The sequence below is a fragment of the Mirounga angustirostris genome, unplaced genomic scaffold, assembly GCF_029215605.1.
Source record: "Mirounga angustirostris isolate CCGP_5_RB_7025 unplaced genomic scaffold, mMirAng1.0.hap1 SCAF_4, whole genome shotgun sequence".
Lineage (NCBI taxonomy): Eukaryota > Metazoa > Chordata > Mammalia > Carnivora > Phocidae > Mirounga > Mirounga angustirostris.
Genome location: NW_026991712.1, coordinates 159,711,975 through 159,737,521, shown reverse-complemented (window position 1 = coordinate 159,737,521; position 25,547 = coordinate 159,711,975). Strand labels below are relative to the sequence as shown.

The 25,547-nt window shown below is 51.0% G+C and overlaps 1 protein-coding gene across 3 annotated transcripts; it reads right to left on the bottom strand.

Annotated features, from left to right (window-relative positions):
* Positions 1-67: 67 nt before the first annotated feature.
* HPCAL4 (hippocalcin like 4) lies at positions 68-6,854 on the bottom strand. 3 transcript variants are annotated; one of them, XR_010410984.1, is made up of 5 exons: positions 6,728-6,854; positions 6,023-6,192; positions 5,624-5,839; positions 2,538-4,118; positions 68-2,203 (listed from the first exon to the last, which is right to left on the bottom strand). XR_010410984.1 is itself a non-coding variant. In XM_045895448.2 (5 exons), the coding sequence occupies exons 2-4, from the start codon at positions 6,182-6,184 to the stop codon at positions 3,921-3,923; spliced, it is 576 nt and encodes a 191-aa protein (XP_045751404.1). In that variant the 5' UTR covers positions 6,185-6,192; positions 6,728-6,854; the 3' UTR covers positions 68-2,680; positions 3,915-3,920. The 3 variants fall into 3 exon arrangements, 2 of the variants coding, with proteins under 2 accessions (XP_045751404.1, XP_064445462.1); XM_045895448.2 differs by having other exon boundaries at positions 68-2,680; positions 3,915-4,118; XM_064589392.1 differs by having other exon boundaries at positions 68-4,118.
* Positions 6,855-25,547: the final 18,693 nt, after the last annotated feature.

Genomic DNA, 25,547 nt, shown 5'->3' with positions numbered 1-25,547 from the left:
AGGCCTCTTCTCTCCCTGTCCCGTACCCCAGCCCTACCTCAGCTTAGGGAAGAGCAAGAGCCCTCAATAAAGGTCACACCTTTATTCACGGTCAGTGAAAAACACACTATACAGCACAGGGTTGAACAGTGAGGACAGTCACTGCGGCCACAGCCGGGAGCAGCACATGGGGTGGGGATAGGGGGCCGCACAAGAGAATGAGTTGGGATGTCTCCCTCTGCCACTCCCCATTTCCCCCAGGCCTCCACACCCCCACTGCCTCCACAAAGCAGGAAGGGCCAAACACCCCGGGAGGCCCAGTCCTGCCCCACCTTCTGGCAAAGGTAAAAGAAAACCTTGAAAATTTCAGAAAGAAAATTCCATATTTTTCTGAGACTTTGAAATTGTAGGATTTGAAGGGTTTTTTTTTTTTCAAAAATGATAAAATATGTAAGAAATGTATTCTTTCTTCCACAGTGATCTCTGAAGTCAGAACAAAACCTCACCCAGGGTGGATCTTCAGGAAAATTTGTTGCTTTAGTAAATTTTTGTGTAAAAATATTTACAGTGTCAGCTTACTACCCTGTGTGGAAACCCCAGCTTGTTCTCTCATTCTCTCTTTCCTTTCTCTTCCCTTGCCTCCTTCTCTCTCTCTCTGCAGCAGGATGAACTTCCACCTCTAGAAACAGTCAGTAAATGATTCAGTGCCTTTGCTTATGGGCTTCCTTTTTCTTAACTTTTGATTTAAAGGTAAGTTTTATATCCCTGACTATAGTTCAAAGGACTGGAGCAGCCATCTGAAGTAGACCTTGTTGATGATTTTTAAAGATAAGAAATAAGGGGCTCATCAGTTAGCCCAAAAGGATGAAGGAGGACAGAATGCAGTTAGGAGGTAGATTCTGGAACCTTTCAATTCAGACTTGCTGCAAGAAGATACAAAACTTTAAAAGGAGAGTTTGAATACATCACTGTTGTCACTGTCTGTATATTTTTGTGTTTCTGCGAGTCATACTTCAATGTCTCCTTACCTTGTGCTCTATGGCAAGTCCCTCATAGCTGGCATAGGATATCGGAGGCCTGCCTCTCTTCTCAAGGCAGAGCCAATACTCTACCACAGAAGCCCCTGAGCACACAGTCCCTGGAACATCCAGGAGCATGTGGGAGCAAGGCCTGGGCTGCCTGTGGCTCTTCCCATCAACAAGATGGTGGTCTCAGTTCCCAGCCTGGCTTTATGTGTTCACACCACTGGGCTGTCTGAGAATCTTTGGCCTAACTGGCAAATATCGCCCATGGGATATGTCCAAAAGCTTGGAATGATCAAACATGCTCTCACGGGTAGGACTTTCCCACCAGCTGGAGAAAAACAAAAACAGTTCTCTTAGGGAGGAATATGGTGGTAAAGATAGTGCAAGATGCTTCCGGGGTGCTGGGTCAGAGGCTTCCCAGGACGACACTGACCTGTTAGCAGAGCTGCCCACAAGCAGACAACAAGATGCTTGAAAATGTTGGAAGTTCAAACAAGCTCCTATTTCTTTTTTGGAAGACCACCACCTCAGAAACTTCTCAGCAGGAAGCTTGTCAAAGACCAAAACTAACTTAGCTTACCCCACAGTCAACTTTGTATGACTCAGTCAGAGAGACAAGGAGGAAGAAACTGAAGGAAGAAACCCTCTTAGAGCCTTGGGTTCGAGTCTTGGCCTGTTTCACCCCCTGACCACGTGCCCTTGCACAAGGGAATCCCCCCTTTCTGTGCCTCACTTCCCAAGACTGGAGAAAGGGAATGAAAAATCTCTATTTCCCCAGGCTGGAGGATAGAATGAGATGGAGTAGATGTCAAGCCTTTGAAAGCCATGAAGTTCTGTGTGATTGTGAGTTAGGTTAGATTCAACGTTTGGGGGATGGGAACCCCACTTTGTAAAAAGCCTCTACTGGAAGTCTCACGGAGCCAGACTGATATCAATGTATCTGTGGTGCTGACTAGTAGCACAAGATACACCTAATGACCAGTGCCTCAGAGTAATGGAACATTCCTTGAGGCATTACTGGATAAAAACCTGCTGGTTACTGCCTGAGGATGTGAATTCCCAGCCTCACCACGTGGCTAGTCATAGGCAGAAGACAAAAAGAGAGTGGCAACTAAGTGGCCTTGCTACCTCCAAGGGCAGCAAGAAGGAAGGTCCAATAGAGTTCGGGGCCAAAGGTCAGCATCCCCAAGAGTTTCCACCTGCAGAGAGGGAAGACAGGTGAGCACTCAGAAGGGGCATGCCTTTCCTCTTTCCCAGAGATACAATCTCCCACCGCTGACTCAGCAATCATTCCCTGTTCCTACCCTGGGCTGACAGCACCTGTGTACTAGACTGTTTTCACCAGCAGCTCAAGAGGAAATCTGTCACTGCACATCAAAGCTAATTTCTGATCACAAGTATAGGTGAAAATAAAGTGAAAGCCTTGAAGAAGCAAGACTGTCTGGCAGTCAAAGCATGCAGCTGTATAGCTCATTGACCCAAAAGCAGAAAGCAGAAAGCAAAGCCAGTACACCTGGAAGATGATGAATTTACCTGGCAGACTGAGGAGTTGGGGTTAGAAAGAGCCTTTCAAATGGAGCATGTCCCCAGCACATTTTTAGGCATTTGGTCCATAAATGCAGTCGGGCAACCTAAACAGTGGCTGGGTGGTCCTCTTCTTCTAGCTCCTTCTGTTTCTGTAGCAGAAAGAACAAGCCCATCCTTGAAACAATACCAAATCCAGAAAGGAACTACCAAGATGTGGAAGATACACTTGTCTCACTCTTATCAAACCTTGTCTTTTTCTGTTTCCAAAGTCAGCATCCAACCAGAGCTAGGGCATGATAAGAGAGCTGCTCACTGAATTGAAAAAGTCATTAAAAAGGAAGCAGCAGAAGCTGCTGATGGTGACACCTCAGGACTTAGTCTGACAAGAAAAAGTGTTATTTGGTAAGTTTGCTGGTATTTTCCCTCTTTTTTTCTCAGCTCTCCCTCCCCCCACCCACAAAATTAGCATTTTCTATATTCATTTAATCATTTTACAAGAAACCAAGTAATATAAAGTATGTCTTAATATCCTAAACTAATAAAATGACTTTAGCTCTTTTAAAGGGTATTAAAAAAATAAGTATTACATAAATATCAGTGTTTCTTAAACCTTCCACTCACAATGGTTCCTAGACTTCCAAATACTTTTCATTTAATCCCTCTGCAGCTCTGGGTGGAGGTGAACTGAAAGATTTAATGGTTCCTTTCAAACTAACCGGCCTTAGCACACCCTCTGCTCAGTTGTGTGCCACGTTCCCATCTGAGACTCTGACCACTGGAAGTTTGCCTCACTTCCCATATGAGCTTCCAGAGGGCACAGAATGTGTCTTGTAAACTACCATGACCTTAGCACCCAGAGGTGCCTGGCATTGAACAGGTGCTCAACAAACGTTAGGTGAAGAAAGGACTGAATGAACGCTCCACAGGCTGGGGCCGGAGGGGCCAGGTAGAGTCGAGGGGGCAGGGCAGAGACCACCTTTAAGGAATTTAGGTCCTCAGCAAAGGACAGACCCACTTTGGCCCTTTAACTGGGATCTGTGAGACCACATCCTGTAAAGTGTAATCCCAGGAAGAACAGAATTTCAAAGCAGACCCGCAGCCCCCCTTCCTCAATCCTGCCTCTTTGGGCAAAAGCCAACCCTCTATGCCCAGTGGATGTTGGTTCTGGGCCAAGACTGGGGGTGGGGCTAGACCACAGAATACCTGAGGATCTGTCTCTTTTCCAGGGTGAGGTGGTCCCTCAAGGATCTCGACTGAGGGGAGCAAGGGCTTGGGCAGAGGGGTGGGTGGGCCAGAAAGTGAGGCTAGAGTACCCCTCCCCCTGAGAGGTCATCAGGTTGGGAGGTGGCCACGCCCCTCCTGGCCAGGGGCCCTGCCCCTCACCAGCCTCTACTTCTGCATGTCACACTGCAGTAGCAGCACAATGGATGGGTCACTCTTGGCCGCCTCCTTGAACTCCTCCAGCGTAATTTGGTCATCCTTATCCTGGTCCATCTTCTTGAAGATCTTGTCCACACGCTGCTGGGGCGTGAGCCCATCCTGGTTCATGCGCATCATGATCACAGTGCCCACCATCTTGTAGATAGCCTGGTGGGGGTGGGGGGCAAGGGAGGAACTGTGAACACTCACAGCGGGCAGGGATGATCAGGGGTGAATGAAGGGGGTTGGGGATGGGCGGGGAGAACATGGGAGATGGCGAGGATAGTGGAAGGTGATATATGGTCATTAAGACTGAATGGGTATCTCATACCACACACGTCCACAACCCAACTCTTCACCTCCAACCTGCTCTTCCCTCAGCATTCCCTGTCTCAGTAAATAGCAAATTCATCCTTCTAGTCGCTCGGACCAAAAGTCTTGATGCCATGCTAGACTCTCCCTCATGTCCAATCCTTCAGCAAATCTTGTCAGCCCAAATATTGCAATAGGTCTTGTCTCCAACCACTTCCACTGCTCTCCCAGCGTTGCTGTTTTCCATCAGCTCCTGACTGGCCTGCAGTGGAAGCATCCTAACTGGTCTCCCTGCTTCTGCCTTCCTGTGCCCTTAGTCTGTTCTCCACACAGAGAATAGAGAGCTGTAAATGGCTTCCCATCTCGCTCAGAATAAAGTCAAATCTCTACCCCAGACTGTGAGATGCTAAGTGATTTCCCCTCATCCACTTCTCTCATACCACTCTGGCCTCCTGGCTACTCCTTGAACACTGCAAACACAATCCCACCTCAGTGTCTTTGTATTTACTGCTCCCTCTGCATAGAACACTCTTCCCCCAGACGTTTACATGATTAGCTCCCTCACCTTATTCAGGTTGCTGCTCACATTTCACCCCATAGACCTCTCTTCCATCGCTCTCACTCCCCTTACTTTGCTTTGCTTATCTTCATAATACTTACTGCTTGACATAGCACAGGTTGTTTTCTTTTCTTTTCTTTTCTTTTTTTTTTTAAGATTTTATTTATTTATTTAACAGAGAGAGTGAGAGAGCACAAGCAGGGGGAGCAGGAGAAGGAAAGGGAGAAGCAGGCTTCCCGCCAAGCAGGGAGCCCGATGCGGGGCTCGATCCCAGGACCCCGGGATCATGACCTGAGCCGAAGGCAGACGCTTAACCATCTGAGCCACCCAGGCGCCCCAGCACAGGTTGTTTTCCTGTTTTAAAATCTTCTCGCTACAGAAGGAGTGTCCTAATAAAGCAGAACTTTGAACAGGGCCTGGCACACGGTAGGCACGCCATACATACTTGTTTAAATATAATGAGTTAGAAACTTAGGCTCTGGAGGCAGAGTCCTTGGATTTGAGTCATGAACCACCACTTGATATGTTTCCTCCTCCGTAAAATGGGGTTTCTGTCAGTACCTACCCCATAGGGTTTCTGGGTAAATCACTTAGCACGAGGCCTGTCCTACACTGCGCAGCCAACCAATGCTAGTTAACCACTGGGTCCTGGGAGGCGGGGTGCGGGGACAGGTGGAGCGCAGCCAGGACGCTCCTGAGGCCCGACAGTAGGGTGCCTGGAGAGGGCTGGAGAGGACCCGCCACGAAGACGGGAGGGGCATCACCCCAGCACAACCTGGCCTCCCGCATCCACCCCGCGTACCTCGATGATCTCCAGCATCTCCAGGCGCGTGATGCGCCCGTCGCCATCCAGGTCGTACATCTCAAAGGCCCAGTTGAGTTTCTGCTCGAAGCTGCCGCGGGAGGTGACCGAAAGGGCACAGATGAACTCCCGGAAGTCGATGGTGCCGTCGCCGTTCTTGTCGAAGGTGCGGAAAGCGTGCTGCGCAAACTTGGAGGCGTCGCCGTAGGGAAAGAACTGAGGCGTGGAAGGGGTATTGGGGCGAAGCCACAGCCTTGCGGTCTCTGCCCGCCTCCGCGATTGCTTGGCCCCGCCCCTGGCCGTCCAGCCCACCCCCTAGATGGCCTGGCCCCACCCCCACCCATCCGGCCCGCCCCCTGGAGTTCCCTGGCCCCGCCCCCGGCCGCCCGGCCCGCCCACCTTGATGTAGAGCTGCTGGAATTCCTCCAGGTTGAGGATGCCGCTGGGGCAGTCCTTCAGGAAACCCTTGTACCACTGCTTCAGCTCCTGCTCGCTGAACTCGGTGTTCTGAACCAGGTCCTCCAGCACCTCCGGGGCCAGCTTGCTGTTGGTCTTCCCCATGGCAGGGCCTGGGGGACATGGGCTCCCTCAGTTTGGTCCATGGAAAGGCCCTCACCTCACCAGCGGTCCCCTAAGTCCCCATAGGACAGGGTTCCCTTTCTCCACAACAACCCCTCCCATAACAAACCCCACATTCCCACAACCAAGATCCCTCCTTCCACAGCAGTGTGGGTCCCCTCCTGTCACCACCATCCTCAACAAGCCCACCTTCCTACAGCTAGGCCCTATTCTTCACACCCCTTCCCATAGGAGGTCCTGTCTCCCTCCCCACACACGGGAGGGGTCCCTTCCCCCATCACACTCCCCCATGGCAGGGCCTCTTCTCTCCACAGCAGCCCCTCCCCTCTCCTCACAGCAGGTTTCCCTTCCTGGCACCTAGGATCTCCACCCCCAGGTCTCAGCTCCCCATCTTCTCGCTGACCCAGGCTAATGTCAGTCTTCATCCTCCCCTCTCCTGTGTACACCTGGCAGAGCTTCCCACACCCCTAGGATAGAGTCTTAATCCTCTCCTTGCTATTTAGAGCTTTCCTCCCATGGCCCTACCCGCCTCTGCAGGCTCTTCAATGCCCAGGGACCTGAGGAAGGTTCCTCGTGTGTCCCCCTGGCACCATCTCCCAAGTTCTTCCTCAAGGCATTCCAGGCCATCCCAGCAGGAAGCTTCTCTCTCTCCTTCCTCTGTACAAATAGAAGTCCTAGCTGATAGCATTGATGACCCTGACTCATCCTGCTTTTCATTAGTCATTCATTCCCTGAGCATTTACTGAGGCTGACTGTGTGTGCCAGGTCCCGTGCCAGTGACGAGGATAAAGTAGATACGGGCCAAACTTCAATAACTCATAACTGGGTCAAAGAGGTATTTGGCTGATTGTCAAGGGCCTTCAATCCATGCCAAGGAGCTTGGCCTATACCCATAGGGATTTTAAAGCACGGGCTAGGAAGATAGCATTCAGTCCACAAACACAGAATGCTTACAGTGGCAGGTCCTGAACTAGATGCTGGGATGAGAGAGAAGGAATGTATTTTAGAATCTTTCCTTTGGCTACAGTGCGCAAGATGGCCTGGGTGGGGGAAAGTAGAGAGCAGAGAGGGTGTGCGGCATAGTTCAGGTGAGAGATGGTGACGCTAAGGCAGAGGCTGTGGAATGACGTGGATGGATTGAGACATGTTAGGAGGGGCACTAGCAGAGCTTGGTGACTGAATGTGGGGTGAGAGGGACAAAAAAGTTGAGACAGATGCTTAGATCTGGGGCTGAATGGATGGAGGTGGTGGTGTGGAAAAGCAGGCTTGGGGAGGATGAAGAGTCGGTCCCCCACTGGAATAGAAGCCCCTCATGTAGCCTGTGACAGAGGCAGTTTTTGCAGAGGGAGGTATAGGACCTCCCCAGGATGCATCAGGAGTGAGGCCTTGCCAGGCCCTGAAGATGGACACTCTTATCTGACCTCCATGGGAGGAATATCCCTCCAGGGCCTGAGTTTCCTAGGACATGGCCCCGGGAGGTAACTTTGACCTGTCTGGAGTCTTTTTGGAAGGGCACCAGACCCCAACCCCAGGGTAGCCTGTCATGAAGATACTCTGGAAAAGGAAGTCATCAGTCTAGCAGAAGGAATTTCATGTCCATAGCCCACTGCATGCCAGTGTGGCTTTTAATCCTTACTCCTAGTAGCACCCTGAACAACCAGATCTGATATTGGTCTCTTCCAAGCCCCTTCCCTTGCTACGTGGCTTCAGGTTAGTTACAGGATATCTCTGGGCCTCCTCCACTGGGCCATGAGGAAGATCAAGCATCAGCTGGGGTAGCAACATCCTCCCCCACCTACCACCCCCGGAGCATGAGGAATCCTCCATGCTCCCAGGAGAAGCCGGGGTGGGGGAGAGGCAGGCCATCTTCAGGAACCTGGAATGTGGGGTCCAAAACAGCTACCCTGGGCACAAGGATGATTCTGGGACACCTATGGGCAGAAGAAGGCAGGCTACATCCCCTGTTGATCCCTCCCCAAGTCCAAAGCACACTGAAGCCTCGGGGTATAGTCAAGGAAGCTAGAGAACCCAGAGAGAGAGGTGTCCAGTAGGGGAGGTGAAGCCTCTCCGGCATCCTCCTGGGGGATATGCCTGAGTGTCTGTGTAAGGGGCTGGGTGTGGGTAGGAGCACGTCAATTTATGAGACTGCAGATCTGTCAGAGCACGTGTGTGTGTGTGTGTGTGTGTGTGTGTATCATGGTGTCTGTGTGGCTCTTGCCTTCGCCCTTTTCCTCCTCCCTGTCCTCTGCTCCCTTCCCACAAATCTCTATCTCCTGAGGCCATACCTGTTCCCAGCCCAAATTTGGTCCCAGCCCCACTGAACACTATGCCTCCTTCTTCATTTCTCTTCATTTCCTCTATTGTTCTTAGATGGCCAGTCAAGCTGGCAGTCCTTTTAAGATATCCCCTTATTTTAGTGGAAACTGGAACCCCGAGAATGGAGAAAACTGGCTCAGAGTTACACAGCAGGTCAGTGGAAGAGTCCAGATGGCACCCAGGCTGAATCCATGCCACATGCCTGGACCACCCTCTCCAAATCATGGCTACTCTTGTCCAGTACAGACCTTCCCCACTCCTGCCTGCCTTTTGGGAAAACCCTAGTTCTGATCTCCCTCTTGGCCTCAGTGGGACCATCTTACTGAGCTCCAGGCCACCATATCTGACATCTAGGAAATATCTATCTCTTGGGATGGCCCAGCTCTTCTGACTCAGCTCATCTACAACCAGACACCCTCAACCTGTGGCCATCTTCCCTCTCCATCAGCCCTTCCTTCCTTCCCTCCCTCGTCCCAGGGGCAAAATTCAATTTTAGTTACTTTTAGTTTCCCCTGTTCCTTTTCCCTAGGTCCAACTGGCACCAAGTCCTGTTGTTCTCCTGAAACTTTTACCATGTCCTCCCTCTCCCCATAGTCAGGGCCAGGGGCACAGCTGAGGGGCTGAGATCCTGTGCTGCATGCTAAGCCATGCCCGTGGGCTCAGCTGCCTCAGAGGGAATGCCTTTCTTCTGACTTCTCTGTTCTGAAGCAATGCCATTTCTGGTTTTGCCCAGAAGTACGACATAGGCTAGAAGGGGACATGCCCACGAGGCCCCTCACACTCTAAAATCCTCTAGAATCTGGCACCAAGGTGCCCACCTGTCTAGCCTTACCTCCCACTGCTCCCTTCACAACTACATGCTTTCCAGTTAGTCTTCACACAGCCAGGACCTATGTCCCTATTGCATAGCTGCCTTCCCTTAATATCCTTTCTTCCCATCTGGGCAGATGCAGCTCTCCTCAGCCTTCAGGCCTGACTGAAGCCCACTTCCTTATGATCAGCCTCTCCTGGCCTGGACACTGGACAGTTAACAGCATGGATTCAGCATTTGAGGGCCGTGGAACTGAGCTCCACAAGTGTAGACTCTAGAACTCTCTGACCCTCACCCGGTGCTCTAGAATTCCAGAATGGAACTTGATTTGGAAGAGATCTTTGTATTTAACCTTGGACCAAGCCCACAAATGTCCTTCAAGCCTTTTCCTCAATGGCAAAGAGCTTATCCCCTCTCCGTATAACCAAGTCAGCTTTAGGGCAGCTCAGAGAGTGAGAAAAGCACTTTTCCCATCGTTCCGAGGTTTGCCCTCTTGGAGTTGCCCACAGTGGTCCTGTTCCCCCCTCCGTGGCTGCACAGAACCACCTGCAGAGACCCAAAGGCCGTGTCTGGAACACAGAGATATTCAATGAACGTCCCTTGGTGGATGCCACGAGAGGGGCAGAGCCCCCTTCTTCCTCCTTGGAATGGCGTCAGGCTCTTTTGTTTATCCGTGTTCTCCTGCCATTGCACCCATCTCAGAGACCATGGAACCCAGACCCGGGAAAGGAAGCGTGCGCCCAAGGCCAACCACAGCCCAGCAGTAGCAAGGCAAAGGCCTTGGGGGCATGGCATGTTCTGTTGGAGCTGAGACCCTGCTCAACCTGGGCAGGCTTCTCTGCCCAGCTCTTGGGGGCTGCCCTCCAGCTGTGAAGGAGATGGCACTGCTCCTCTGTGCTCAGAGGCTTCTTCCAGAAGGCAGAGCTCGGGGTCCTGGGCTTCACATGAGGAAGTGGCAGTGAGGGTGGGAGGGATTGAGGGAGGCAATAATCCCACACCCTCACCCAGCTTCAGAGGAGCTGGTGCTGAGACGGTTGCCATGGTGACAACAGCTCCCTGGTCAGGAGATTTCCTCTTTCCTCCGCTCCCTTTGCTCTTCTCTGAGCAGCAACCATAGCAGCAGCAGCCAGGTCTTCTCCCTCTCCTTAACGAGGAGCAGGGCATGATAAACAAAAGGCGGGCCCTAGTGGCCACCTCCACCTTGGAACTGTCCATGCCACATGGACCGGTGGTCTGGGAGGGACTCCTAACAGCTGAGAAGGGGCCTGGGCCTCGAGAGCGTGTGGGAGGGGGAGGCCTGAGTAACAAGCAATGTCCCCTTGGTGAGGACTAACGCCCCTCAGGCCTCTTCTCTGAAATGTCCTAATGGTTCAGGGCAAGAGTGAATGGTCCCATTTGCTCATAATCAGCCACAGAACCAGAGCACGTCAGGGCTGGAAGGCTGTTCAAGACCATCTCATCCAGTCCCCCCTCTGTCCTGCTCCTTCCCCATTTCATGAAGGATCAGAGAGGGAAGTGACTTGGCCAAAGGCAAACAGCAGCTGAGGCAAAGGCAAGATTTAACCCATCTCGTCTGCCTTCCAGATTCAGGCCACCCCAGGGGAAGGAGAGACACAGTCCACATGGAGCTTTGGCAGGTCCTTGTGGAACAGCAGGAAGACAGGAGAGCGGGAGCGACTGGGCGCAAGAAGGCCAGAGACGACCCACATTAGAGATGTTTGAGAGGTAGAATGAGAGGACTTGGTGCCTGTGAGGCGTGAGGGGAATGGGGAAGGCTGGGACCTTAGCAGCAGTGACGGACAGGTCTGCTAGGGGGTGGTGCCCCGGTTCATCCTCCAGCCAGGATGAAAGAGGCCAAACATGGGGCCTCTGCCTAGCCCTGGGACCATGGAGGGTGGTGTTGCTGTTGAGAGAGTGTGAGGAGGAGAACTGGGGGAGGGGGGGCGCTTCTTTCCTCTTCTAGAAATGCTGTGAGCTCTGTCAGCTTGAGGGGTGGGAGGTGGGGATAGTCTGAGGGGACAACGTGAAGTGGGAGTAGGCTCTCTGTGGAGGTGGAAGCTGTTTCTGGGGGCAGGGGCCTTGATGTGAAGTGCACAGCGAGCTGCTGGCGGGGGCGGATGGTGTGGGTGGGTGGGGGCTATCTGTGGAGGCGGGAGGTTGCCATGATGCTGGACAAACTACCCATCTCCAAAGGGGAAGGGTGATTGGAGCCTCTTCAAGCACCAGCAACACCACACCCCCCAGGTGTGTGTGTGTGTGTTGGGGGGCTAGAGCAGTGGGTGTTCTTACCTGAGCTGGGGGTAAGGAGGCAGCTGTGCCCCCTTCCCTGGGACCCATGGGGCCTGGACTGGGGTGGGAGTCCCCTGCCCAGGGGCGGCCCTCCAGATGCTGCCGCCTATGGGGGGAACCAGGGGTCAAGGATGAATGAGGGGGGCAGGAGAGGAGAATGGAGGGGGAGGGGACAAGGGCCTCTGCCCGGTCCCGCCCGCGTTACCTGAGGCCGCTCGCCGGGTCGCTGGATGGCTCTGAGCCTCGGCGGGCCGCGGGGACCGAGACTGGCTCGTGGGCTGGCGGCCAGGCTCTCCGAGGTCCGCACCGGAGCCGCCTCCCAGCTCTTGTATCACTATGTCTCTCGGAGGGGACACGATTTGCATAAGCCCCGCCTCATCCCGAGCAGATCGGGCGTTGATTGGCTCCGCTGGGGCGGAGTGGCAGGCGGGGTTTCAGGTGGGGACTGGATGGCCAGTGAGGCCGGGCTGCCGGAGCGCGCCCCGCCCGCCCGCGCTGACCTTCTCGGAGTCGCGAGGAAGGGGGAGGGCTGTGCCCCCAGCGGTACCCCACCCTAGGGTTCAGACCCCGGGCCGCAGTCTGGGGCGAAAAGTGATGACTGAAGTGGATTCGCAAAAACAACCGCACGGTTGCTGTGGAAACGGGAGAGCCACAGCCGAGTCTCTAAGCCTTGCCTTCCAGGGCCCCAGCGGGGTGTGGGGATGGAAGAGGGGATGAGTCACAAGATGTGACCCCCTCCATGTCCCACCTGAAATTGGAGGAGGGCGACGAGGAGCTGCGGAGTAGCTGAGTGGGGTAGGGAAGAGCTGGCGTGGTCGGCCGCCCACGCCTTCGCGTCGCCCCCGCAACACACCCACTGGCGCTGCAGCCGTGGGCTTGAGAGGGGGCCGGGTGGGCGTCGAGAGCGCAGCACGGACGGCGAAGCGCCCCACCTCTACCTGGCCCCACGCTCGTCGTGCGCGCCCTGCAGCGCCTAATTCTGGTCCTCTCCAGACAGGCCTTGCTTAGTGCTCACGGACCCCCAAGAGGCCTCTCGGGATTTCCTCCAGAAGGTCCCTCTGCCTACCCCATGGACCCTACTTTCCCCGCCCCCCTCCATCTTTCCGTCTCGCAGACGGAGCCGGTCCCCAGCCGCCGCCAGTCTCCGGCCGAGGATGTTGACACAAACCCGTGGCGGTTTACACTGAGTGGGTCTGGAAGGTTTCAGGGCCCCGGGAACACCTCTTCCCTGCACTTGGGGGTCTCCCCAAAGCCCGGCCCTGCTGCCCTGGGTGCTCTGGCAGCTGAGAGCTCCCGACCCAAGGCGGCGGGAAGGAACTCTTTTATTCCAAACCGGGGGGGGGCGACAGGAGCAGGTATCTCTCCGACTGGGCCACGTGCGGGGGAGGGACTTCTAGGCATCTGTTGAAAGTGGGGCGGGGCGTCTGGAGATTGGTCGAATGGGAGCTGGGATGCTGAAGGGGGGGCGGGGAGGAGAGAAGAGGCCGGGCTTCTGCCGAAAGAGCAAAAGTTGAGGTGAGCCCGGGGATGGGGGATGAGGACAGGCCAGCCACGAGTGGAGGCGAGGCTTCTCCGGCTGGCCCTCAAAATTCCCGGGCCAGGCTCCGTGGGGAGGAACAAGCGGACATCCTTTTTTTTTTAAGGAACCGTCTCATTCCCTCTGGAACCCGTTTTGCTGTCGCATTCTCCGGGCTTCAGGCTGTCTTCTCTCTGGGGCCCTAACGGGATGACAAGCACTACCTGGGCCTCCAGTTAGCTGGCACATCCCTGGCCCCTTGGTTGGTGATTCACAGGGACAGGGGTTTGAAAGCCCTGACACTGTCACTGCCTGAGCACCTTCTCTGCTATGGGCCCTGGGGACCTAGAGATAGGCAAGAACTCCCCCCTGTTCACGGTGAAGCGGGTACTATTATGACTCCCATTTAACAGATGAAGAAACTGAGGCTTAGAGCACTTAAGTGACTAGCCCAAGCTCACAAAGCTAGTAAAGCTGCAGGGCTGGGATTTGAACCCAAACAATCTGGCTCCAGAACCCACACTCCTAGCCAGAAAACAATACTGCCTCTCTTTAAGATCTTTCAAGTCCTTAAGAGCAGAGACCCTGGATTAGAATATTCTTTTCTGATCCTCCAAGCCATGAGACAGGCAAAGCTCAGCCTCTCGGGAGCAGCTTCTCTGACTCTGAGGTGGTCAAGACATGGGATTTCAACAGCGGCTGTAATAGTAGAGCTGGTGATTGTGGAAACAAAAAGAAGCTCCTGTGAACTGCAAGAGGGCCAGAGTGTGGCTGCTCCTGATTTTCCATTCCCCACCCAGCAATCAGCAGGGGATCCAGCAAGGAAGGCAAGGGGCAGTTGGTGAGGCAGGACATATTGGTCCTGCTCTGGCTCTTTAAACCAGGCAGGACCACCCATACAGTCTCACCCATGAGTCATCTCGGGCCCTGTGACTGTTCCTGAGCCGCCAGTCCTAACCCATCTTCACCTGCTCATAAGACTTGAGACCCTGATCTTGATCCTGCCTCTGCCTTTAGGTTTAATGTTTAAAGCAACAACAGCTGACATTGACTGAATTGCTTCGCTATGCACTAAACTCTCTGCCAAGTCCTTTATTTGCATCATCTCACTTAATCCCACAGATGACCACGGCCATTAAAAATATCTAACAATCCATTCAGACATGAATATTACCAATCAAAGTGGATGCTGGCCTTAGTGCTAGACCAAAGACTTAGTAGGTCTCTGTTCTGCCAAGAGTTAACACTTCAGCTACTGGATCAAAGGGAATAGGCAGGAGAGAAGCTAGGGATGGAGTGGGAGGGCCCAAGGCCTATGGTTCTCTATTTACAATCAATCTGGAAGTATTTTGATGTTTTCACAACCAGTTCAGCTGTACCAAGTCTGGGGACTGAATTTCAGCCCTGGTAGCATTACTTTATTTCATGACAGTGGACGGAGGCTCAGAGAGGTTAGACAACTTGCCCATTGTCATATAGCTCATTAGCAACAGAATTGGGATTCCCATCCAGATCTGATTCCAGAACCCACACTGACCACCGACTGACCTGTGTTCCTAGGAAGAGGTAGTTGGGGTTTTCGCTTTCTGCAGCTAAAGGTTGATCCAGAAGAATGAGATTTAAGTTCTGGGACTTTTGCTGTGGCCTTGCTGTTCTCAGGCTTGGAGCCTTGACAACGCCTGTCCCATGTTGTTGAAGGAGTGGGCCCTGCCCCTGCGGAGTGAGGTGGGCAGAGCAGGCTGCCTAGAACAGTGTGCCTGTGTGGGAGGACCCAAGAGGGGGCACAGAAGGAAACCCCAGTAGGGTTTTGATGAGGGCAGAGGTCTGCTTGCCCCTTCAATTTGCTTCACCAAAGTGCTAGCATTCACTGTTGGGTACTGACAAGGCCTTTATGATGGATAACACCTCCCTAACTCCCTGGGTTTCCTCAGCCTTGGCTAGTGCAGCCTGGTGACAGCTAGAATTCCCCTGGGTCCTAGATATTTCACAGTCTTTGTGGCTGGGAGAGAGTGAGATCACCAGCTTTGGACTCCTTCCCTCTCCCTTATTGGCTAAGCAGGAGGTGTTTTTTGGTTGTTGTTTTTTTTTTTAATTTCCAAAATAGAAATCTGTTATCTTTTTTCTCTTCCTGTTAATACATGGTGGCTAAAAAAAATGATACTGAGAGAGTGGAAGTTCCCCGGTAATTCCTCCCTTGAGCATTACCTGCAGGGGACCTTGTGTTTTTGTCCGCCCTTCATTCACTTTCTTCTGGAGAAGCCCTATAGTGTAGTGGGTTACACATACAGACTGTGGAGCCAGGCCACCCAGGTTTTCATCCCCACTCTATCACTTACCAGCTGCTAGTTAGTTAACCTCTCTATGTGTCAATTTCTCATCTGTAAAATAAAGATAATAATAAGAGTACCTACATCAAAGGGCTACTCTGAGGATTAAAATGAGTTAGTATGCACCAAATGCTTAGAACAAGAGTTTAGATTATGCTTTGGGGAATTACACAGCCCCAACTGTATACAGTCTTGGTGGAATTATCAGTCCAGGGGTCCTGCCTTCCTGGGGACAAGGATTGGGCATGAGTCTTAAGTAGGGCTAAATGGACACCCTACCCCCTGCCCAAGCTCATCTGAATCTGGAGTAAAGGGACCCAAGCATTCTAGATGGTTGTCACTGGTTTATTCCAAGGCAGTGCTCTGGTGACTGTCTACTCATTCCTCCTATCTGAATCCCCAGAGGTGACTCTGGTACACATCCTTTCCAAGACCTAATTTTTCTGCTTTTCCTTTGCTTCTGTGAGCCGCTCTATACCCCTCCCCAGAATTTCTTTTCTTTTCGTTCTTTCTTTCTTCCCTCCTCCCTTCCTTCCTTCCTTTCTTTCTTTTTAAACTTAAGTTATCTAGGGGTGATTTCTGCTTGCTTACAGAAAACATGAGTTTGGCATATTTCTCTATCAGTTATGACCCTTGGTTGCACATGACAGAGAATTCAGCCCACAGTGGGTTAAGCAAAAAGAGAATGCAGGAAGAGAAAACCCAGGAGTAGATTGGACTTTAGGGATGGCTTGATTCAGGGGCTTAAACAGTGTGCTTAATATCGGACCTCTTTCCAGGGCTTGGCTTTGCTCTTCTGTATTGACTTCATCCTGAAATCCTCATAAAGGCAAGGTATCGGCCAGCATCTCTAGGCCCACACACTCTCAGGCTGGAGTGCCAGAGAAAAGAAGAGAGCTTCTCTTCCCCAGTGCAGGTAGCCAGTATCCTGGGCTGGTTCTCACTGGCCTGGTTTGGGATCCATGCTGAGCTCAGAACCAGTCACTGAAAACAGGGGATACAGTGCTTGGATTGGCCAGGGCTGAGTAACTTACCTACCCCTAGATAAGGTCAACGCCTTCCAAAGCTTGTGTCCCCAGAGTAGGGAAGGTAGGTGTTCTTACCAAGAACAGCAGAAGTTCCTAAATTATAAAAACACATACAAGCTATACTGTGTCAGCAGGAAAGAGATGGCGCTCATAGAGATGGCTGAAGATAGGTCAGCCAGGGAACTATTTACACAGTTATGGGCAGGGGTTGAGAGAACTCCACCAGGTATCATGAAGCCCTGGGGCCACCGCCAGTGGAGAGCCATTACCACCTCCAGGCCTCAAGGGCCAAGGGGAGGGAGCAGAGCTGTTGTTCTAGGAGACAGTCTTCTAGAGGGAGTTTTGGCCTTCGGTAAGGGAACACAGCCCTGCCAACACATGGCCTTTTTTTTTTTTTCTAAAGATTTTATTTATTTATTTGAAAGATAGAGACATAGCAAGAGAGGGAACACAAGCGGGGGGAGTGGGAGAGGGAGAAGCAGGCTTCCCGCCAAGCAGGGAGCCTGATGTGGGGCTCGATCCCAGGACCCTGGGACCATGACCCGAGCCGAAGGCAGACGCTCAACCAACTGAGCCGCCCAGGCGCCCCAACACATGGCCTTTTATGGAGAGACTGAGGGTGGGTGGATTAAATACCTTGACCTCCTTCTACTCCCATGTCCCATTGGTCTCCTACTTATGTCTCCCATTGGCCAAACCCAGCTGGAAGCCAGAGGGCAAAGAAGCCCCAACTGATGCAGTCCCCACAGCAACCTTGTACAGTGGCAAACGGAGGGGAGAGAGTGGAGATGAGCAGAAACAAACCTAATGGGAAGAGAGAATGTCTGTATATACATGTTATGTATTTGTATGTAAAATATCTATCTATATCTGTATCCGAGTGCAAGGCTTCCAAGTAAGACAGCCCTTGGACAAGGGCTGCTTAACCTCTCTGCAATTCAGTTTCCTAGTCTGCAATGGGAATAATAAAAAGAAGTACTTGTTGTGTGAGGATCCCATGAGGATAGAGCGCTTAGCGAAGTGCCTGACATTCACGTAAATGTGTCAACTCTGGCTGTGAACATGCCATATTTAGTTGCGGCAAAGGCAAAGTGGCTATAACAGATAGACCCCAGCCTACAATAACTCAAATGCAATAGAAGTTTATTTCTCATTTATATACAGCTTAGGGTCAAGGTCAGGTGGATGGGTGGCTCTCTCTCTTACAGGGATTTGGGACCAAGCTTCCATCTCCTGTGTGGTTCCACCATTCCCTGGGGTCTCCAGCCAGGGGAAAGGGAACGAGAGAGTGGAGGAGGCAGACAGTGAGGTGACCCAGAGATTTTGAATTGGCGGAAGCCACCACCACCCTTAGGCTGGAGGGGCAAAGGGGAAAATGATACTAGCCAGAGCCCCTGCTCACTGCATGGCTAAGTCGAGCGGAGGCCCTGCTGCCACCACCACCAGAACCACCACCACCAGGACCACCACCTCTCGAAGCCAGGAGCTCACACTCTTGCTGATGCTAGTCTGGAAGTCTGAAGTCACTTGATGTTGTTGTTGGATGCTGAAAGCACAGCAACCGATGTGTGGTTCCTCTTGCAGGGGAGTAGCAATTATGACCCACAGGAAGAGGCCTGCCCCAACTCACTCTGGGCAGTCACATGAGAGCCTGCTTTTTCCTTTCTCCCTCCACCGTAAAACCCACACCAGAGAAGCAATCACAAGGAAGGGAGTGCGTGTCTTAAGAGCTGCACCCCCCCCCCACTCCTCCCCGCCCACCTCCAGCTGCTGGAGCCTTAAGTCTGCCCTTCATAAGGCAGAGGCTGAGGAAGAGCTTTGAGTCAAATGTAAAACAGAAACTTTAATTGAATTTCAAGAATCAAAAGTGACTGAGATGATGGGCTCAGGGTTGGGGTAGGGTGAGTGGCCCATTGAAAGGAATCAACTCCCTTGATCCAGGTCGGCTTCTCCTGTCTCCTTCTCCTCCCTCCTTCTCCTGTCTGCCATCGCCAAACCCTGGCACGGCTCCTCCCTTACCCTGGCCCTGGGAGGCTCAGCCACTGAGCCCAAGGAATGCCTGCCCGGTCGCCTACATGCACACACATCCCAGCACGCCTGTGCAGCTCTTAAGACTCCCAACGGCCTTTGGGGATACAGGAGCACACCAGGGCATTCAGGGGCCAGCCTGGCCGTTAGAAGAGGAAGAACCACCATGGAGGCCCCGCAATCTCAGTCTGCACTTGTGGAAAACGCCTGCCTCAATTTGGGCCAGTCAGATGTTGTTTCCTGGGAATTTGGAATTTTGGGCGGAGAGGCACAGAAACCTCAGTGTCTTTAAAGCAGAAGCACATTGATGCTCTAGGGAGAAATTCCTATGGTCTCCTATGGTGGTGGGGCGGGGGGCGGGGGGCGGGGGGGTGGTTCTAGGCCTGCCCTTCTGTGAATTGTCTTGGTTGTTCAACCCTGTCTTGGAATCCATGAGCTACTCCATGCTTCTTCTAATGTTCATCCTCTGCTCTCCTCACTCACGCCCACACCCTTTTCCCCCTAAGTTAGCCAGAGCTGGTTTCTATGACTTTCAGTCAAATGATAGAACTAATAAAGGCCATTCAAGTCAGAGACAGGAGGTGCAATGAGAGGCAGAGGCCAGCAGAGGGCACTGTGGGCTCATTCTGAAGGGGCTTTGGACTGGCTCCAAACTTTCCAGAGGCCTTTGAAAGGAAGATGGGTGGAGGAGCCAGGCAGCGGGGAGAAGGCTTTTCCTTGCAGTGTTTTATCCTAGCAAGTGTAGGGAGGGCACACAAGGAGATAGTGAGATGGAAAGTCGGGACCTTTGTTGCAATGGTGTCTATATCATTTCACTCACTGTGTGACCTTTGGCAAGTCATGTCACATCTTTGGTTTCCTCATTTGTAAAACTGGGATAAGACTAGAACCTACTTTATGAGGCTGTTGTGAGGATTAAATCCGACAATGCCTCTTAAGTGCTTAGAACATTGTCTGGCCAGGGGCTCAGCCAGTTAAGCATCAGACTCTTGGTTTCAGCTCAGGTCATGATCTCAGGGTTGTGAGATCGAGCCCCGTGTTGGGTTCCACGCTGGGCATAGAGCCTGCTTAAGATTCTCTCTCTCCCTCTCCCTCTGCCCCTCCCCCTGCCCCCGCTTGTGCGTGCTCTCTCTCTCAAAAAACAAAACAAAACATTGTCTGGCAAATACACTATTAATACATTTTAGTTATTATTATTACTCTCATTTCACTGAAAACATAATCAAAGGGCCAGAGATAGAGCCAGAAAATGACAAGGGACAAAAAAAAAAAAAAAAGGCCATTGAACAGTGGTCATAGACTTCAGATGTTTCCAATGAACAGGAATGTGATCAGGAGGCCCTTGGTGCCAAGGAGGAAGAGGAGAAGGAATGGAAGGAAGATTTTGAGGGCAAAGATTGGTGGAATGATCTGGAAAAGGGAAATGGGGGCACTTTCTCCTTTGGGATGAAAGGAAAGGAAATCAGGCAAACATTGGAAGAAGAAGGAACAGATGTGGTAGCCAAGAGGTTTCCTCCTCTTACACAGACTTCTAGTCTTTGTGAAGCACACCCTGTGCTTAGCAGGGGTGGTGGGGGTGGCTGGGGAGGCTCAGCTCTCTCCACCCTCACCACCCTAGACCTTCTTTATCATGCGAGTCCTATGTCTGTCTTCTTTTAGTTTTCACCATTCATCCGCTGAATACATATTTATTGGATGCCTATGAAGTATTAAGCTCTGGGGATATAAATATAAGAGTCTATACTGGTCTGGGTTCTCAAAAGAAACAAAACCAAAAGGAGATGATAGATGGATAGATAGATAGATAGATAGATAGATAGATAGATAGATGATAGATAGAGAGATAGATAGGTAGTAAGGAATGGTTTATGCACTTGTGGAGGCTAAGAAATCCCAAGATCTGCTGTCAGCTGGCTGGGGACTCAGGAGAGCTGATGCTGTAAGTTCTAGTCTTCACCCACCAGAATGCAGGAGACCAGTGTCCTAACTCAGAAATGGTCAGGCAGAGAGAGAAAATTCTCCCTCACCTTTTGTTCTATTAGGGCCTAAATGGGTTGGATGCTGCCCACCCACAATGGGGAGGGCAGTCTGCTTTACTGAGTCCACTGATCCAAATGCTAATCTCATCCAGAAACACCTTCATGGGCACACCCCAGAGTAATGCCTGGGCACCCCATGGCCCAGTCAAGTTGACGTGTGAAATTAACCATTACAAAGACCAACATGGCAACTCCTCTCCTGCAGTTCATGGTCCAACAAAAACAACAGACACAAAAAGTAAAACAACAACTATGTAATCCCACATTGTCACAATATACCGTGAGAGAAATGAACAGGGTCTGTGATCAAATGAGGGGGCGCCAAACTGAATGCATTGGAGGTTTAGGGGAGCATCTCCAAGAAGAAGACATGTCAAGGATTGGCAGTGGCCAGCCAGGGGAAAGAAGAGGAGGAATGTTCTGGTGAGGAAGGGTGGCTCGTCGCATGAGCTCAGAGAAGACCTCTGTAGCTGAAAGAGAAGGGAGTTCGCTGAGAGAACAGACTATAGCCAGGAGTTGGTATTTTATCCCAAGTGCCATCAGACTGTTTTGTAGCTGGTGGTGAGTTATGTGAGCCGCCTGCATCACATTGTTCGGGGTTAGTCAGCCTTCTAGGGAGACTGGGTTGGAGGAGGCTGCAAGTGGAGGTGGCCGAGCTGGAGTGGTTGAAGCCTGGTCCTTGGCTAGAGCGCCAGCAGACAGATGGAGAGGGGTGACAGATAAAACTTGGGACAAGGGTCTCTACACCTCTTCCCATGGCCCCCCACACCAATACCATGGAAGGTGACTGGGAGCCTAACTCCCCATTCTGGATATTAGGGGCATCTGGGTGCTCAGTGGGTAGGTTCCTGTGCTTTGGGATGCTGGGGACGGGGAACCCAACAGTAGCCAACCCACAAAGGAAGCACTAAACGTATTCCCTCTTCCCAGTAGACAGTAGCTATCTAGACTGAATTCAGGGGTCAATTCCAGATCCTGGTTCTAGCTCCTGCTCTGGGATGAGCAGGTAGGAAGGGAAAGAGCAGGGCTCAGGACAAGTCTGATTCCATCCCAGCTCTGCCCTATACTCCCTGCTGGGACTTCCCCTTAGCTGATTACTTGGTGTAAGCAGGATTAATAATGGTCCTGGGCTCACAGGATTTATCAGCATTAACTGAGGCAATGCATGAAAAAGTACACATAGCACGGTGTCAGGCACAGAGCAAGGAGTCAACAAATGGAAGCTGCTTCCCCATGCCTAGAGAAAGCTCTAGTTTGGTTTCTGGCTGAGACTAGAGGGCCATCTGGGGCCAGGTCATATGATCTGGGCTGGCTCTGCAGCCTCACTTACCCCCTATTTGCAGATGGAGCCTGGTTACATGGCGCTGGAGAATCTGTCTCCGGATCTGGCAGGTGGGGAGGTAGCCGGAGGCAAGAAAGGGCAGAGCTTGAAGTGACCCAGAGAATAGCATACCGTCTCAAAATTGGAAACTCTGGGGTGACTCCTGGGAATCTATATTCTCTGTACACTGAAGTTTGAGAACTACTGACTTGTCCATCTTATTTATTTTGGGTTCAGGAAGACTCGAGGCCAAAGGAGGAGAAGTAAAAGCAGAGTAGTGGGTGTGTTTGGGTGAGGAGCGCTGGATGGGAAAGAAAAGACCCCTGGAATAAATTAGATGTGCAAAGGGTGAGCACACAGGGTTTGACTGCTTCAGGGAAATGTTCTTCCTATTTAGAAAGAACAAACAAAACACTTCTGTGATGTGAATTCTGAAAGGAGAATTTGCAAGTGGGGAGAGATTTCTTAGTAAATAACCCAGTTCTGCCCCACCTACATCCCCCATGGTGGCAGGCACGGTGCTAAACAGGGCTGCTGAGCAGGTGCACACCGTTACAACTGGGACGGTTGAGGAAATATTGCCAAGTAACATGCTAGTTGGCAAAAGGTACACAGGAACCTCACTAAGTAGTAAAGTTAATTATATATAAATATAAGTTATAGATTCATTAGTTCATTGGATACCCTCATGAACATTGATAAATGTCCTCCTAAAATAACCACCTCTGAGAAACACCCAGGGCTCTCTCTGCTACTCCTCCCACGTCTCTGCCTACAGCACATGCCGTCTTGCTCATTCTTTATAAATTGCTCTGCGCTCTAGCGGAATCATCAGTTTATCTTTATCCTCGAATTACTCACGTGTTAGGAGCTCTAAATAGTTCCCCATTTCCATCGGCTTTACTGGTGGTGCATTATACTTGTAAAAGTAGTAGGTGGGCAGGGTTTTAATGTTTCCTTGGAAGATCCAGAACTTACAGAAACAATTTAAAGATGAACATCCAGGAGAAAGACAGTGGTGTTTGGGTAAAGGTTTCTTTTAAATATCACAAAGAAAAATCTTCTGGATCTGGGGGAGAAATATTCAAAAAGATATTAATAATTGCTAGTAATAGAAATGTTGGATCAAAACGTAACCCAATTTCATTAAAAGTTGAAGGTGCTCAACTTTTCGGAATGGCAAGTCTGCTTGGCCGAAGTTCATGGTTTGCATGAGTCAGGGCTAGAACAGATAAGCAGAAACAGTATGAACGATACAGAAAAAGGAATTTATTAAGGGATTAGAGTTTATGCAGTTGTAGGGTTTCCTCAAGGACATAGTTGGTGGGGGTGGCTTCTCTCTGTTCCTCAACGTCTGGGGCCTCAACTGGGAAAATTGGAGACTGAGGGCTAATGCCATCTGGAGCCATCTTCACACGCACATCAGGTGCTTGATCCTGATGTCAGTGAGGCCCTCAGCCAGGGCTGTTGTGTAGACATGGGACAAAGCTCTGGCCAATGGAATATGAGTGGAAATGACACCAACTCTTCCAGGCCTGGCCCATACAAACTTCCTGTATGATCTTTTCTCTTTTCCACCTATCAGCTGAACGAACAGGACTTCAAAGACCTAGAAGAAGGGAAAGCCCAAAGGTGGAAGAAGTCTGGGTTTCTGAGGGACCGTGTAGAGCAAAGCCCTCGCCGCCCTGCCCCAGACTGCGACATGAATGAGAAATAACTTGCTACTAAGCCATCTACAGTTAGGAGCTGTGTGTTAGAGCAGCTAATGCTCGTTACCTTGACTAATAACGATTTCTGCTCACTGCTCATTTACTGAAGTTACAGGTGACCAGAGGTTTTCATCTGGTGAGATCTGGTGAGCTGCAAACATCCCTGGTGGTTGTGCTCAGCATCCCACTGTGACAAGAGCCCTTTATATAGTCACTGTGTCAAAGGTTGGTCTTGCAGCTCCTATCAGCTAACATGTGTTTGATGGAATTTTGATGATCTCATATGCCTCTTTCTGACTAATGGTCACAACTCATGAGTTGTGTTGGCATTTTGTTAAGGTAGAGGGCAAACTCCATTGTCTTTCTATCACTAAGTTTATGAAAGAGCTCATATCTGGATCTATCTCTTCTGTCCCCATGACCTTGGAGGAGTGTTCATCTCCTACCTAAAGGCAGTCCAGGGTACAAATGTCTTCCCCCTTACCGAATCCAATACTAATTCTATGTTATTGCCCCTCTTAATCCCCTCAACAATGCAGTTGAACAAACTCCTCCTTGAGACACTTTCTTCATTTGACTCCTGTAATACAAATTTCCTATAACTTCCTGGCTTCACCATGGCCACTTCTGCAGCCTCTTCAGTTGGATATCTAATAGACATCTCAAATCAAACAAATCCAGATTAGAAACTCTTGATCAACCCAACCAGACCGAGGCCACCTGCACACATCTACACATCAACCCAAGGCACCACTCTTCACCTAGTGGCTCAGGCCAGTTATCCAAAAATCATGCTTTTCGCCTCCTTCTCACACTGCCAAACTCTAATCAATCAACAAATCGAGCTTCAAATGATATATGCCAAGATCAATCCACTTCTTGCCATCTCTGCTTTTACTGTTCTAGTTCCAACCACCATCATCTTGTGCCTGGATGATGGAAGAGCCTCGGAATTGGTCTATCCTCCTCCACACTTATTCCTACATTGTTTATTCTCCACAAAGAAGCCAGAGTGATCTTTTAAAAATAAAAACTGGAGGTGCCTGGGTGGCTCAGTCAGTTAAGCATCTGCCTTCGGCTCAGTTCATGATCCCAGGGTCCTGGGATCGAGCCCTGCATCAGGCTTTGCAGGGAGCCTACTTCTTCCTCTCCCTCTGCCTGCCACTCCCCCTGCTTGTGCTCTCTCTCTCTGTCAACTAAATAAATAAAATCTTAAAAAAAATAAAAAATAAAAGTAAAAACTGTCCTTTCAGTTCCCCAAACATACCAAACTCTTTTCTACCTCAGGGCCTTTGCACTTGTGCGTCTCTTTTCCTGGAACATCCTTCTCATTGAATGGCTATTTCTTATGCTTCAGATCCAAACCCACAAGTCATATCCTCAGAGAGCACTTATCATCCTATTGAAATGTTGATCTTCATGAGATGATAATCTCCACAGGGGTGTGCGCTATGGACAGAATTGTGTCCCCACCCCCCACCCCCCCACCAAAATTCATATGTTGCTCTAAACCCTAGTGTATTTGGAGATATGGTCTTTAGGAGGTAATTAAGATTAAATGAAGTCATGGGGCGCCTGGGTGGCTCAGTCGGTTAAGCGTCCAACTCTTGGTTTCAGTTCAGGTCATGATCTCAGGGTTGTGAGATAGATCCCTGCATCAGGCTCCACCAAGCAGTGCAGAGTCTATTTGAGATTCTTTCCCCTTCCTCTCCCTCCCCCTCTGCTCCTCCGCTGCCCCCACTTGTGCTCCTGCTCTTGGGCATTTTCTTTCTCTCTCGAATAATAATAAACAAAATCTTAAAAAAAAAACAACACACACACAAAAAAAGGAGGCACTTGGCCCACTCAGGGCTGCGTTAATAAGTAACCGGGTTTGGGGTTTGTTCCTGTTTTCTGTGAAAACCGTGACCCGCAGTGTGATGACCCCGTTCAGGGAACAGCGGGGCGGAGGTGTGGGTGTC

Excerpts from the sequence above, each read along its gene's own strand:
- HPCAL4 (XM_064589392.1), bottom strand. The coding sequence starts at position 6,184 with ATGGGGAAGACCAACAGCAAGCTGGCCCCGGAGGTGCTGGAGGACCTG. Across the intron at positions 5,840-6,022 it reads TCCAGCAGCTCTACATCAAG|TTCTTTCCCTACGGCGACGC; the intron begins GTGGGCGGGCCG and ends TCCACGCCTCAG. Across the intron at positions 4,119-5,623 it reads AGATGCTGGAGATCATCGAG|GCTATCTACAAGATGGTGGG; the intron begins GTACGCGGGGTG and ends CACCCCCACCAG.